The sequence below is a fragment of the Gymnoscopelus microlampas genome, assembly GCF_963454915.1.
Source record: "Gymnoscopelus microlampas genome assembly, chromosome: 19".
NCBI classification, from domain to species: Eukaryota; Metazoa; Chordata; class Actinopteri; order Myctophiformes; family Myctophidae; genus Gymnoscopelus; species Gymnoscopelus microlampas.
Genome location: NC_139956.1, coordinates 26,113,774 through 26,128,906, shown reverse-complemented (window position 1 = coordinate 26,128,906; position 15,133 = coordinate 26,113,774). Strand labels below are relative to the sequence as shown.

General features: G+C 43.5%; 1 protein-coding gene across 2 annotated transcripts; it reads left to right on the top strand.

The window, feature by feature from the left end:
* Nucleotides 1-4,966: 4,966 nt before the first annotated feature.
* LOC311035221 (FH1/FH2 domain-containing protein 1) lies at nt 4,967-15,126 on the top strand. 2 transcript variants are annotated; one of them, XM_084043305.1, is made up of 9 exons: nt 4,969-6,170; nt 7,512-7,652; nt 8,353-8,535; nt 8,648-8,767; nt 8,991-9,152; nt 9,628-9,878; nt 10,547-10,766; nt 14,052-14,160; nt 14,508-15,126. In XM_084043305.1, the coding sequence occupies exons 1-9, from the start codon at nt 5,685-5,687 to the stop codon at nt 14,534-14,536; spliced, it is 1,701 nt and encodes a 566-aa protein (XP_083899431.1). In that variant the 5' UTR covers nt 4,969-5,684; the 3' UTR covers nt 14,537-15,126. The 2 variants fall into 2 exon arrangements, with proteins under 2 accessions (XP_083899432.1, XP_083899431.1); XM_084043306.1 differs by lacking the exon at nt 8,991-9,152 and having other exon boundaries at nt 4,967-6,170.
* The last annotated feature ends 7 nt before the right edge of the window (nt 15,127-15,133 follow it).

Below are 15,133 nucleotides of genomic sequence, written 5' to 3'. Positions count from 1 at the left end.
TTCAAATGGCCGAAAATGTAGGGCTGAAGTGTTTAATGTACGTTTTGTAATAATAATCTGCTGCGCGGAAGAAAAGGACGCTCTAAATTCGCCGTTTTCCCCCGTTTTCTTCACGCCGTTTGGTGCCCCCCCAAAGGCTGCTGCCCTGTGCTTCAGCACCTCAAGCCCGTTGGATAAGCCACCACTGATTGTAGGCCTCTGTAGGTCACCAGACTTGTCAACCCAAGACAGCTCGACCAGCCGCGATTTTGAGACAGCTCGACCAAAATCGACCGGGTCTGGTTGTCTGAAGTAGTAGCTCTGTGTAACCCCTAGAGGGTAGTAGAGTACAAGGTACAAGGTGACGGTGAGGGAGGTCCTGAGTATATTTATAGTATATTTAAGAGTAAATATTGTAAGCATGCTCCCCCAGTTGCATACTTTTTTTTAAGAAGGTACAAGGTGACGGTGAGGGAGGTCCTGAGTATATTTATAGTATATTTAAGAGTAAATATTGTAAGCATGCTCCCCCAGTTGCATACTTTCTTTTAAGAAGTGTTATAGTATATTTAAGAGTAAATATTGTAAGCATGCTCCCCAAGTTGCATACTTTTTTTTAAGAAGTGTTTTTGTAAACCTTCTTTTCTAAATGAAATAATAATGTATGCCTTATTGTGTCTGTTTTGTCCTCCTCTCCTCTAAAATCATTTGAAAGTAGCAGATCTACACTAGTTGCCATCATTAAACACAACACAAGAGGTGAAATGAATTAAAGTAACTGTTATTTTATTTGACAAAACAGGGCAGTGTGAAACAATTTCAATGATTGAAAAAAAGGTCAAAAATAGTAGTATATACAAAAAAATGTGAAATAAAATGTATATTACAAAAAGGCTGAGTCTTTGTGCACTATTTCAGTCATACTATCAAAACAATTTCAATGATTGAAAAAAAGGTCAAAAATAGTAGTATATTACAAAAAGGCTGAGTCTGATCGAATGTGCACTATTTCAGTCATACTATCAAACTATCAAAAATTGGCCCATTGCTACATATGTGGTGTATGAGGTTTGAAGCTAAACACAAGATGTTTAAAGATTATTTTAAAAAATTCAAAAACATAACAAAATCACTGGCTAAAAAGCATCAGATGACCATTGCTCATCACTGGGAAACCTCCATTCTCAAGCACAATGAGTATGGGCCAATCAAACCTTTTTCCCTCAGTTGTGAAAATGTGGTTAACAATTCTAATCTTGAAATGATCTTGTCAAAAGAGGTTTTCTCAACCACTTGGGTTAAAGTAGATGGTGTTGAGTATAAAGCTGGACTTGTTGTTTGCAGTGCAATAGAAGAAGACATGCCAGTCTTTTGTCAAATAAGTGACATACTTTTAGTAGAGGACCACATTTTGTTTTTTTCAAGCAAGCTATTTACAGAGAAGTTTGATGAGCATCATCATGCATTCAGAGTATCAAAAAGTGAGGCAAGGTGTATAATTAAACTGTCTGAACTTAAAATGTATACACCATTTGATGTTCAGAGCTCATACAGTGTTTCAGATGAAAGTTTGTATGTTATACCTTCATTCATAATGTTGGAATGAATGACAGAAAAACTGACTGGACTGGGATATTATTGCCAAAATAAATGTTTTAAACTGTTTTAAAGTGTTATTTGTCTAATCCCTTTAGTGTTTAACTCTGGTATAAAGAGTAAAACATTTAACAACACCCCACTTTTTGCTGTGTACAAATAATATAGTGTATTCAAAGCACAGCATACAATCAATAAAGGCATTACCATTATAACTATAACTTTTCTTATATATCAGACTTTTATACTTCATGTGATTATTCACAAAACCCCTAGGAGAGGTCTTACTCTGCTATGGGGATGGATGGATGATGGTGCTGATGATGATGGCTGATAGCCTTAGGAATGTGATTGATGTTGTTGATGGCCTGTGTCTCTGTGTTTCTCTGCATATAGCTGCATTCTATATACAGTTTTATGAATATAGAATGAGATGAAAGGAAATAGGCTGAAGCTAAACATTTATGATAGCCTATCCTTCCTTAAATGTATAGCTCTCATTATTAACATTAAAAAGATATGCCAATAATAGAAATACCAGATCCTTTAGATTGCTGCTAATGTGTAGACTGAACGTCACTTTATGATGTTCTGTAAACGTCCTCTGGGTGGCTCCCTTTAGCTTCCATTAGCTTTGTAACGAGTGCAACAAAAACACCAACACAGTCCCACACCAATACAGTCTTGAAGCTAAAGCATTCATAGAAACTTATTATAACATGGCAACTTTGCACTTTACCTGAAAAGGGGAGAATAAAGTGAGTGCAAGAATAATTGTCAGACAACACAGATTGAGGATCGCCAGGCTGAACCAATTGATAATAGACACACTGTAAGGATTTAGAGCTGAGGTAAGGAGGTGTCTAATGGCTGTGCTTGAAAGCCTTATCACATCAAGACAATAGGGCTTGAGGTAAGGAGGTGTGTATCTCAATGGCTGTGCTTGCTTGAAAGCCTTTGGGCTTGTTTCACCCTGACAGACAAATAATAATTCTTTGGTAAATCAATGTACATATTATTATTATTATGTCTCTCTCTCTCTCTCTCCCTCTCTCTCTCCCTCTCTCTCTCTCTCTCTCTCTCTCTCTCTCTCTCTCTCTCTCTCTCTCTCTCCCTCCCTCTCGCGGTCCGGGTCGAATTTGGGTCGAGTTGTCGGGTCCAAGCGGGTCGACAGCGGGTCGACCGGTCCGGGTCGAGCTGTCTTGGGTTGACATGTCTGGTGACCCCTCTGTAGACCTAATACTAAGCCTATTCCTATCATATGAGGTATATCTGAGCTGTTTTCCTTTGGTCTTTCTTTCTATATTCTTCTTCCCTTCCTTGAAAACTACATGGGAGCTTGTACGAAAAAGTATTTCACCCACTTTTTTTACAGCTGTAAACCTGTGATGTGAGAATAAAGTTGAAGGAGTTTGCTAATTCAGTAAATTTCTCTTTGAGATATCTGACTGATACCAAAGTTAAATCAAAGTCCAGACATAGCCTAAAAATGTTAAGTCAGATTTAGCAGTGCCTGAATCTGTTCGTCCATCCAGGCTGAGCTATAAATTCTAATTCCACATCTTTGAACAATCCTACAAATCACAAACTGAGTATTTTGTCCATTACCAGTCAAAATAATGGCAGGCTACTCTGTGTCCATGTCCATACAATAAGGGTAATTTGTTTTATGGGCCTGGGGTTTACCATATACATGTACTGTAAATCCTAAGTCCCAGACCATGTTTCTACCCTCCAAAGAATGAAAAAAACGTTTATTTACTCTAAGCAAAGTTGGAATGATTACACATAATTATTTTCTGACTTCTGATCTGTATCTGATAAAGTCCCAGGGGCAAACAAACACAAACATCTCTGCATAGAGAGTATGTTTACTGTGGACACACACATGTGCGCGCAGTATCCTACTCCCGGGGTAGTTTCATCAAAGGAAATAACCCGGAAATGTCCATTTCCATGGGGAAATCTGCTGTACAGCTACCGTTTCAGTGAACTAATGCACTAATCACTAAGGACTGCATAACTAGCATAAGTGAAGGGCATTACAACGATCTCTATAACCCGCTTTTCTTAATTTGACTACTGTAGGCCACATTTACTTTATGCATTTTGAGTGTTCAAGACTACATTTTAATTGATTTCAGGTTAATATTCCATTATTGTGGTCAGAACTAACACTAAATGAGGAGATTGTTATATAGTCTGACTGTGTGAGGCATCTTTAAAGTCATGGTCATATAGTTTCATTTAGGTCAGGCACACAATCTTTCCTCCCATCCTCAAGTGCCTCTCAGATCCTTTTTGCATGGCCCTAAAAACATATTTTTCCAGTGAAGATGCTCAGTGGCCAGCAGTGGAAGACCATAGTTGTAGTGAGTAGTTATAATTCACAGATGTAGAAATGTACATTGATACATGAAGCAAGGCAGTACTGGAAATGAACATAACTGACTGCCCAACAAACTGGTCGTAATTGACACATAGAAGCCATTTTTTAATGCCCCAGAGGACCCTCTAGCGAGTAGTGACCAGCTAGACAGCAAGGGCACACACTAGATAAAGTGTAATTATGGGAGTCTTAATGGCAAAGGGAGGGATCCTCATTATGGCTGTATGTCAACCGTACAAGTAACCTCTGTAAACAGTGCAAGACTGTACAGCTGTTCAAAAAGCTGTGGGCAATATATAGGCCTAGAAGTTCTATACATCATTTGGAGATTCTTTCCTATCGTCTTTGTTATGTGCCCGTTTTACACAATGGACAATTTGAGATTTTGCTGTATAATGTGTCATTCAATATCTTTAATTCATATATTTAAAAAATAATATTTATTTGCCATGCATCCCATGTGGATGTCCCTAACACTGTCCACAAGGGTTGCTGGTCAACCTTTCATCTTTTTGTTTTTATTTTCTCCGTTGCTATTATTGCACACTGGGGCATGGATTCCGCATGTCATTTGATAAGTGCTGAAGATATTGAGTGGTGAATGTAAGAGTGATGATAATAGCCTATTGATTGTACTGTATCACTTTGTAAGGTACAGCGAGTGCATGATAGATCTTTAATACAAATATGTCACTGCAAATATGAGCAGAGCACTCATATGACATAATGCAGAACAAACGTAGGAGAAAAAGGTCATTCTGAATTCTGATCACACAGGGAAGGGGTGATGGTGTGGGGGGGTTGGAGGGAAGATGAAGAGAGATCTTCTGAAGCAGATAGACAGGTTTATGTAAACACAAGTAGCAATACAAACAGGAGATGCTGCCCCGATAAGGAAATTAAGGGAAAGGGTGCAACTCAAATAAGCCAAGACTGATATACACAAACCGTTCAAATGAGAGAGAGAGAGAGAGAGAGAGAGAGAGAGAGAGAGAGAGGGAGCGATGAAAAGAGAGGGTAGCTGTAGAAGCAGGCCAGTAGTGCATGTGGGAAATGCAGGCCTGTCCCTTTTTATTCAGTCTCTGCGAGACTCTGCAACTGATGCAACTCTTTTAAAACAGAATAAAAACAATGTACAATCACTGCATTCACTTCAAATGGGGATTCTGAATCCTGAAGCAGGGGCAACAGAAAATATTTGGATTAAAGTCTAACATTGTCAACTACTAGATGAGGCAACCAAGCAGCATTCGACTTTTGGATCATCGTGTTTTTTCAACCACTCTGTGAAATTCAACTTTTTTTCCGGGATTTGAGGGACAAACATCCACTTCACCGGAGGCAATTACAGGTTACGCCACAGCGAGAACACCCAGAGGTGGTTCAAAGATTATGGTTCGGTTGGCCGAGCTATGAGCTTCTCCCTGTGCACTTGTGGTCAACAAGGGAGGCAGTGCAACCCGGAGACGCTCAGATGCAAACACAGGGGCTGCAGCGAAGTTGTTGACTCCACAGTGAGGAGAGAACGGACGAGATTCTAAAGCATTTAGTCTCCAAAACAAGAGAAGACCAGGATGAAGCAGTGCAACGACAATCAGTGTGATCATGTGGAAATGAGCCGAGATGAGTGATCGAGTGAACTATTTTTGGGCACATTAAAAAAAAAAAAAAATCTGTAGATCAAGTTATTGCTGGCAGGACATTCTTAGCAATTCATTCAATGAAGGAGTCCGACCAAACCGCGGAGGCACCCCTCACCTGGGGTTTCGAGCAATCCTGGACCTCGTTCCCAAAGCCTGGGCGGCGTCTCCGCCTCAACACCTTGGACTTTTCTGATCTCTGGGACGAGGAGGACCTGGGAGTGGACAGCACAGAGGATGAGGCAACCAACTCCAACAATCAAGTGCCAGGGTGTCCTCGGACCCCTCCGGCCCCACCCCCTCTGCCTCCGCTGGCCCCGCCCCTTCCTATGGCTCCTCCCCTACCACCTGCCTGCCCTACAGGTACTCCCGTTAAATGTCGCACCTTGAAGCTACACTGGAGGGGACTGCAGAGCCTGGACCCCCTGCCCAGGAAAACCCGCTTTGGGACCCAGACCATCTGGGCTAGGCTGGAGCCGGTCCACCTGGACACAACCCAATTGGAGTACCTGTTTGAGACCAAGGGCAATAATAACAACACCTGTACCACGGTCACTGGGTGGCGGGTAAGAATCAATTGAAAGGGGATGTTGCTTGAAGAGCTAAGGTTATACTTTCCCACACAGAAAGCAGACTTGACAAAGCTATGTAGGCTATTAGTATGTTTTGTAGGATTTGCCCATGTTTCATCTTCTTACAAAGTGCTAATGAGTCTTCCTTTACACTCAGCTGTATATCACTCTCTATCTGATGCAGCGTACAGACTTGTGAAGCACCACTCACAATCAAATAGTTGTAAATAATTCTCAAGGTCTGTTTTGTGGTGTAAGAGTGATAGCCGTGTGAACTTTGTTTTGCCAATGGGCTATAATACTTATACCAGTGGATGTCATTGTCCAATAAACCTCCCTTAGAATGTAAAAGGAACCTACTGTATGCTGTCACAGTGACTGGTAAAGGTGATGATTCACCTTTTTAGGCAGTTTTTGTTTATTTAGATGGGGGAGAGACATTGGAAAAGAGACATTGAGTTGAGTGAGAGGGGAAACAACATGCAACACAGCTGGGATGTTGTGGTTATGTGGTCAGTGCACTAAAGAAGATTACCGGCCACAACCAACATTCTGCTTGTTGCTGGTGGTCATTTCTTGCCCTGATGATAGCTGATGCTGCATTATGTGATAAGATTACACTGCAGTGTGTTTCTTTGTAGTACAGTGTCTTCCTAGCGAGACCTAATTCAGTATTAGTATAACTATCTAGGTCTCCTTCTGACAGAGCATAGAGATGTATGCACAACACCATGATAAAATAGCAACTGCAGTGAATTACCAGTGTTTGTTTTGACCTACTTGGAGTACCAGGAGGGTGTGGTCTAGTATAAAGACACACAATAAAATCCTCAGGATTCATTGAACTCTGATAGTGTAAAAGTATACCCAACACTCTCAGATTTCAAATTAACCCTGAGGATTTTACTATGTTGTGTCAGATAAACTAAAAAATACACTAAATTGCATTTCAAGTGTGATTAAACCCTATATTTAGTTGACTGGATTCCCAAGGGTTCCATACAAGTAGGCCCCATCCTGCTTTTGCTCTACACTAGAATAAAATTGACAATCTTCAAGCTCACATCGCATCACATTGTGATGTGTTGTGAGCTTGTAAATCTGCTAATTTTCCCAAATGCTAGTCTCAGAATAGGAACAACTGGGTTCAAGTGGTTAAACATTTTTTCCAGTCGTTGTATTTCCTAATATTACCATCCGGCACCTATATTGGGCAGGATCAAAATTTAAAAAAAGCATACAAAAATGCTGACTCAGGTTTTTAATGGAACCGATTAAGGTATTCTCACGTCGACATCTGATCTTCCTCTCTGCTTCCTCTTGCCTCAACCACAGAAGCAGCCGGCAGTCTCTGTCCTTGGAGTGAAGCGCAGTAACATCATCACCATCGCCCTGAGCAGCTTGCCGCCTCCCCGGCTCCTCCCCCCGGCAATATACAGTATGGACAACAGTGTGCTGGACAGGGAGGATGTCCAGGTATTGTTTCTTATAACATCTGTTGTACCGGAACACGGCTTTCTTTTAGTGCGCAGCCTGGGATTTTGCTTCTTAGAGGAATACTAACAGTACTACAGTACTATGAGTCAGTTACCAAACAATATCTTTTGCTGCCTTTTCAACTCCACATGGTTTTAGTTTCTGAACGCAATCGTTTGTTTGTTTGTTGCACAAAACAGACCAGCCTAGGTCCAGTTTGGTATATAGCTCTCAGAAATTAGGCTTCAGTATCTGACCTCCAGCACATTTGTCTTCTTTTTTTGTTGTTGCCCATTGCCCTTAGTATTTGTCCTTTGTTGAGTATGAAAGATGAGCAGGATGCAGCAGACACAGGAGAGAAAACGTTTTTCAGATTTGCTTTGACAGCTTGGTCCCTGAAACATCAGGCTGGTACATACTGTACGGTATTCACATTTCTCCAGGGGGTCAATTAAGGTTACCAGAGCCTGAGGTTTTGACTACGACAATGTATTTTTGTGCACAAAATGCCCTGAATCTGTCTGTTCTTGTACGAGCCATGGTGACCTGATAGATTTAAGCAGCCAACAGGCAGACTGAATTGCTAGAATTTTGTATAATGTAATTTCTCATCCCTCTCTCTCTCTCTCTCTCTCTCTCTCTCTCTCTCTCTCTTTCACTCTCTCTCTCTCCATCTCCCTGAACCCCTCTCTCAAAACAGAGGCTTCAGTCATTGGTCCCAAGTGAAGAGGAACTCCAACTGATTCAGGAGGCCAAGTCTCTGTCCCCACATTCACCTCTGGCCTCAGCTGAGCTCTGCCTCCACACACTGGGGGATATCCCTCACCTTAGCTTCAGGCTGCAGCTGTGGGCCTTCGCTCTGGACTATGACACGTTAGAGAGGGTCAGTGACAAAATGAGAATAACCATAGTTTTTATGGCATGTGATTTTAGTCAAAGGTCTAACGTCAAGGTTATTCTATTCGATTTATTCCTTTATATTCTATTATTTTCAGGAAATTGCTGAGCCACTGTTCTACCTGAAGTTAGCTATGGAACAGCTGTCAGCCAATCAGACATTCAAATGTATTCTGGCTACAGTGCTAGCCATTGGAAACTTTCTCAATGGATGCAAGGTAAGTGCGTGCATTACTGTGTCATCCCCATTGCACACCTGAACTGAGGGGAGGATTGTTGTTCAAGATTCATTCATTTAAATGTACTCTTATACTTTAGAATTATATTCGTATTAATCATTAACATCTGACTGTTTCTTCCTTCTGTGCACACGCACACACGCACACGGACATGCACTCACACACACGCACACGTGCACACGGATGCGGGTCATTCCCTCAGGCCCGTGGTTTTGAGCTGAGTTATCTGGGGAAGTTAACTCAGGTGAGGGATACACACTCTCGCCAGCCTCTGTTGCACCATGTCTGTGTTCTACTGCTGGAGCTTTACCCACAATCCAGTGACCTCTACTCTGACATCACCGCCGTCACCAAAGCCAGCAAGGTGCGTGTGTGTGTGTGTGTGTGTGTGTGTGTGTGTGTGTGTGTGTGTGTGTGTGTGTGTGTGTGTGTATGTGTGTGTGTGTGTGTGTGTGTGTGTGTGTGTGTGTGTGTGTGTGTGTGTGTGTGTGTGTGTGTGTGTGTGTGTGTGTGTGTGTGTGTGTGTGTGTGTGTACGCTCTATCTGCATCTCTCTCTCTCGTTTCTATGGTTTAAGAGGTATGTGACCTTGTAACCTTGTAACCTTGTGTGGAAAACCACTCTCCACACATGTCACGTTTGTCTCCTCTGCCCTTAAATAACACCGTCTCTTTCTCTCTCTTGTTCTCGCTCATCCATTGCTCTCTCTCATCCATCTCTGTCTCTTTCCCTTTCTCTCTCTTTGTCTCTTATCCAGTGCTTTCTCTCTCTCTTGAGCATAATAGCCATTTCTCATGGCGTCTCCACTGCCCTCAAAGTACCGCTCTCTGTTGTTCACAGTATGATTACGCCTTAGTCCAAACCAACCTCACCCAGCTGGAGGCCACGTGCAAAGCATCATGGGAGCAGCTGCGCACGCTGGAGCGCACGGATGAGAAGCGGAGAGGAGGGAAGGGAGGCAAGAAGAACAGAGGCGAAGACGAGGCCACGGCCCCGGAGGGATCCCTCCGCCGCCGGTTGCCAAAGTTCTTGAAGGAGTGCGAAGAGAGGCTGAAGGTCCTGAGAGCTGTCCATCGCCGGGTTATCAACAGGTGGGGCTGTGGCATATAAGTTATTTTCCATTAGTAGTGGTAGTTTTAACCACTTAAACCCTGTACACTTCATTGACTGGAGTCCCCCAGGGGTCTATAATAGGCCTTCATCCTTTTGTCTCTTCACATAAATTCTCTTCCCCTGAAAATAGCCGATCTACAAGCTCATAACGCGTCGAAATCTGCTATTTTCACTGAATGTTAGCCCCCAAGAATAGGGATGCGGGATGGTTGAGGTTTCATGTATTTCATTTTCCGTTCCTAAGGGCAACAAAACCCCATTAAAACAAAACAAGTTTTGCGTGAATAAGCGGCACATTAAGTACTGCGCAAACAAAATACTTAGCATTCCTATGGTTACATAGCATATTCACACTCACAACCACAGCCTTGTTGTACTGCTGGCAACTGAGCAGTGTCTCTGGAGTAGCTGGTGTTTATGTGCCTTGCACAAGGGCACCTTGGACAGTGGCGGAGATAAGGAGTAGTTGTATTTACACCCTGTCTTTGTCTCTCACTCTTGCTTTTGTCTTTCTTGCTCTCAGCCTTCTCAGTCTCACCCTTTTTCCCTCCTCCTCCTGTTTTCTTGTTTTGTTCTTCACACGGCATCTGCATCATTCTTGTTTTATGACCTTTGATAATGATTGTTATTTTTTTCTTGTCTCCAGGTTCCATTCGTTCCTGTTGTTCCTGGGCTACTCGCGGGCCATGGTGAGAGACACGAGCCCAGAGGACTTCTGTAGGATCATCAGTAACTTCTCTCTGGAGTACAGAGCCACACGGCTGGCCATCCTGCAGCAGAGGGAGAGGGAGAGAGAGAGGGGGAGCAGCCCGGCACCCAACACACCTGGAGCTTGGAGGAAGCGTCAGCCGACCCCCTTGTCAGAGGTACTAGAGAGAAAGACAATGGAAGATGGAGGGAGAGAGAGTGAGAGAGAGAGAGAGAGAGAGAGAGAGAGAGAGAGAGAGAGAGAGAGAGAGAGAGAGAGAGAGAGAGAGAGAGAGAACGGGAGAAAGAGAGAGAGAGAACGAGAGAAAGAAAGAGATATATACTATTTGAAGTTGAGAGAATAGAAGGATAGATCTTTACTCATCCCAAGGCAAATTCAGGTGTCATATAGCATCGTGGTTGGCATTAAACACAGATACAGGTGAGTAGAGATACAAATTAGTCGAGTAACCATAATGGTAATGATGGTAATACACAGCTGAATGTAATAACATTAATTATGGGTGTGTTTCATTTAAGTGTTTCTGTGTGCCAGCATGAAGTTAACTATACAGGAGTTGTCTATGCTGGTACACAGTACTGTAACACCTACAGTAAATGAAACTTCCGCCCAGAATTCATGTCATTACATTCAACAGTGTTTACCCTTAGTCCCAGGTATTGTAGGCACATTCATGTTTCCTGTTGTGCCCGGCGTCCCCCCGGCCGGGCCCCTGTGGCTCTCCCCTTGCAACCGACAGCAAACACACCCCACTGCCACAAAGACCCATGTGTATAAGCATTAGGCTAAACTTTTGACCTTGTCCCGGTTTGAAAAACAGGTGTGGTCCCGATCCTACCCCCATTAACCACTTAAACCCATACAGTACTGTATACTGTATACTGTTTCGCCTTCTGTTTTCCCTCCACACCAAAACTCTTTGCCGAAAATATCAGATCTACAAGACAAGTTGTGAGCTGGTAGATTTCCTGTTATTGTCAAATGTCCACCTATTGTGACATGTCCAGAGTAGGGACGCTGTGTTCATGAGGTTAATACCAGACAGAGGCGTTTACATTACACCCGGTGCTTTGGGGGCAGGTGTAATAATTACGAGTTTTACATCGACATTGCTGCTCTCTCTCAGCCTCGTCAGAAACACTGAGCAACAATAGAATGAATGAATGAATGGATGGATGGATGGATGGATGGATGGATGGATGGATGGATGGATGGATGAATACAATTATTACAAATAAAATTAAGCTGGAAAAGCAAAGTCTTATGCACACCTGATCAGCTCAGGGACGGGGCGTAGGTCGGGATCAGACGTATCCTACTATAATTCTAGTAACCTGACGGTGGATGGGGTCTTGGGACTCCGATCAAACTGCGCATGCGTCGTTGCCAGGTTTCGCGAGAGAAACAAGCAGCGAGGTCTATGAAAACGAGGCCAAACCAAACGAACCCTATACCACCAACATTGGCCCTACAGCGCTTACCGTACGCCGACATGGCAACTTCAGCCTGCTTCCATCCACACCATAGACCCCGCCCCCATTCTCTGACTGCATTCAGTGGAAACACAGCAGAGCAGACTGTGTGCGAGAAAAGTCTGCTCTGCTGTGCATGGTGTGACACCATGCACATACGCACACGCGCACTTTTAGATCCAGTACTATTTTAAAAGTCTGCGTATGGGGGACTCGCGTATCCGTGCGCCTGGTGTAGCCGCTATCATTGATAATCACTTGGATCTAAACAAACGCGCTGGACGATCTCTGTGTGTGTGTGTGTGTGTGTGTGTGTGTGTGTGTGTGTGTACGCCATTCTCCGTGCTGTGTGTGTGGGTGGGGGGGAGATGAATCTGATCGCACCACAATTGCAACTTGGGTCCGCGGCCGTGTATGCGTGGACACGCACGTGCGCATGCACGTTAGGGAGCCACGTGTCACAATGTACTTTATTTGTACTTTATACACACACACGCGACGCCCGTGTGTGTGTGTTCGCGACGGGAGGATGTACCGTGGTGTGTGTGTGTGTGTGTGTGTGTGTGTCTGTGTTTGTGCGCGCTCCCGACGGGGGACGGCTCCGCCTGTTATATGCGCGGGTGTTTGTGTTCTGTGCCTCCACGACGGGATGTGCGTGTGTGTGTACAAACGAATACACCATTGGTTCTCAAAGTGGGGTCCAGGGACCCCCAGGGGTCCCTGAGGGAGTTCCAGGGGGTCCCCAGCTAAATGATAGATTAGGCACCAAATGGACCCACCGGCTACACGAGGCGCGCGGATACGTGCATCCCCCATACGCAGACTTTTAAAATAGGACTGGACCTAAAAGTGAGCGTGTGTGCGTCAAAAACTCTGCTGTGTTTCGTGTGTGTGTGTGTGTGTGTGTGTGTGTGTGTGTGTGTGTGTGTGTGTGTTTGCGACGACGGGGGGGACGGGGGGGGAGTAGCATCGTGCCTCCGTGGTGTGTGTGTGTGGCTGGGGGGGAGATGATCGCCCGTGTGTGTTCGCGACAGGCCACGGGCCGCATGGATGTACCGTGGTGTGTGTGTGTGTGTGTGTGTGTGTGTGTGTTTGTTTTTGTGCGCGCTCGCGACGGCTGACGGCTCCGCCTGTTATGCGCGGGTGTGTTCTGTGCCTCCACGACGGGATGTGCATCCGTTTGTGTGTACACACGACTGACTACACCAGTGGTTCTCAAACTTTTGCATGTCAAGGACCCCCAAATTGACACTTATTAGCCCGCGGACCCCCATTTGAAAAGATAAGCCAGGGACCCCAATAAGAGAAGGTTTATACGGCTTTCTAGCAGTGATTCTCAACCATTTTAATGTCAAGTACCCCCAGTTTGACATGTATTAGGCTACGGACCCCCATTTAATGGCATTTATACCTGGGGCCCGAATTTGTATTATAAAATCAATGTTAATTTAACTCTGAGAGTGTGCAAATGGAACCAAATGGACACGTTAGGGTCCATTTGGTTCCATTTGTACACTCTCAGAGTTACAGAACCATAAGGGTGCATTTGGTTCCTATCCATCATTTAGCTGGGGACCCCCTGGAACTGCCTCAAGTACCCCTGGGGGTCCCCGTACCCCACTTTCAGAACCAATGGACTACACAGTACAAACTCACTTTCGATCCCTGATAAACTCTCTGTTCTCAGCGCATAAGCCAAACTACACACTTTAGGTGCTCATATTCCCCAACGGGTATGGTCTAGTAGAATAAAATGATATAGCCCGCGCACCGTCTTCACTTGCACTATACAGACAACTTTAATTAAGGCAATGTTTCGGTCATTCATAGACCTTCTTGAGGCATTTGCTCAGATGCCTGGAGAAGGTAATTTCATTGTATTAAGTAAAATGCAGCTAAAAGGAGAGCAATGAAAACACTATTACATAATTCAAACATGTGGATAATTTGTAATGTGTTTATTCCCTTAGGAGAGTATAGAGCAGTATAAACTGGAGGAGGTGCTGAGGACCCCAGAGCCAGCGTTCAGACTGGACCTCACTCTGCCCCGAAACCGCAGGAGGATGAGCAATATCAAAGGTGCCTGTGGGCATATGTCTGTCTGTCTGTCTGTTTTTCTAGTACCTACCTACCTACTGTACCTACCTACCTACCTACCTACCTACCTACTGTACCTACCTACTGTACCTACAGTACCTACCTACTGTACCTACAGTACCTACCTACCTACCTACCTACCTACCTACCTACCTACCTACCTACCTACCTACCTACCTACCTACCTATCTATCTATCTATCTATCTATCTATCTATCTATCTATCTATCTATCTATCTATCTATCTATCTATCTATCTATCTATCTATCTATCTATCTATCTATCTATATCTTTATAAGTTAAACTGAACATGATGTCGATGTTTCAGGTCCATTCTCTCGGAAGCTGAAGTGGTGAGGAGTCCTGCATTGCCAAAGTTGTCTCAGGCATACCTACAGGCAAACCTGCCAACACTCAGCTGTGAAAGAGGGAGACTTTCTGGATTATGGGCATATGGCCTACCCTCTGTCCCCACCCTGCCCCCAACCTTACACCATAGATTAGAATAAAGACAAGGATGTGAATGTAAAATAACTTTTTTATTAGTCATTGGTAATAATAATTTAAAGAAAAAGAAAATATGTACAATGTACAAAACATATACATTTTTTAACTGTAAACATTATCCAACACATACATATATAACACTATAAATTTAAACCTTTGTTTTTGGACCATGACCCAAAACTGTTCATGGTCCAAACATTTCACAGACCAAACTCTAGAATCTGAGTCAATGGAAATGTTTTAATTTTGATACAATTTGCTGTGATGTAAGCAGGTCCTTTTATTTGTTGCATGCTTGTGCTACATTATTTTGCAAACTTGATTCACTTAGACAAGACAAGACTATTAAAAGACAAACAAATATCGCTCTGCCTATTCAATTACAATGTAAATGTGTACAGTCAATGAATAATAATAAAAACATCTGACGTTAAACATTCTGTCAAG

What these genes read in the sequence shown, in the direction of transcription:
- LOC311035221 (XM_084043305.1), top strand. Translation starts at nt 5,685, where the DNA reads ATGAAGGAGTCCGACCAAACCGCGGAGGCACCCCTCACCTGGGGTTTC. An exon ending in ACTTTCTCAATGGATGCAAG is followed by an intron (nt 8,768 to 8,990) that starts GTAAGTGCGTGC and finishes TCATTCCCTCAG; the next exon opens with GCCCGTGGTTTTGAGCTGAG. An exon ending in GAGGATGAGCAATATCAAAG is followed by an intron (nt 14,161 to 14,507) that starts GTGCCTGTGGGC and finishes TCGATGTTTCAG; the next exon opens with GTCCATTCTCTCGGAAGCTG.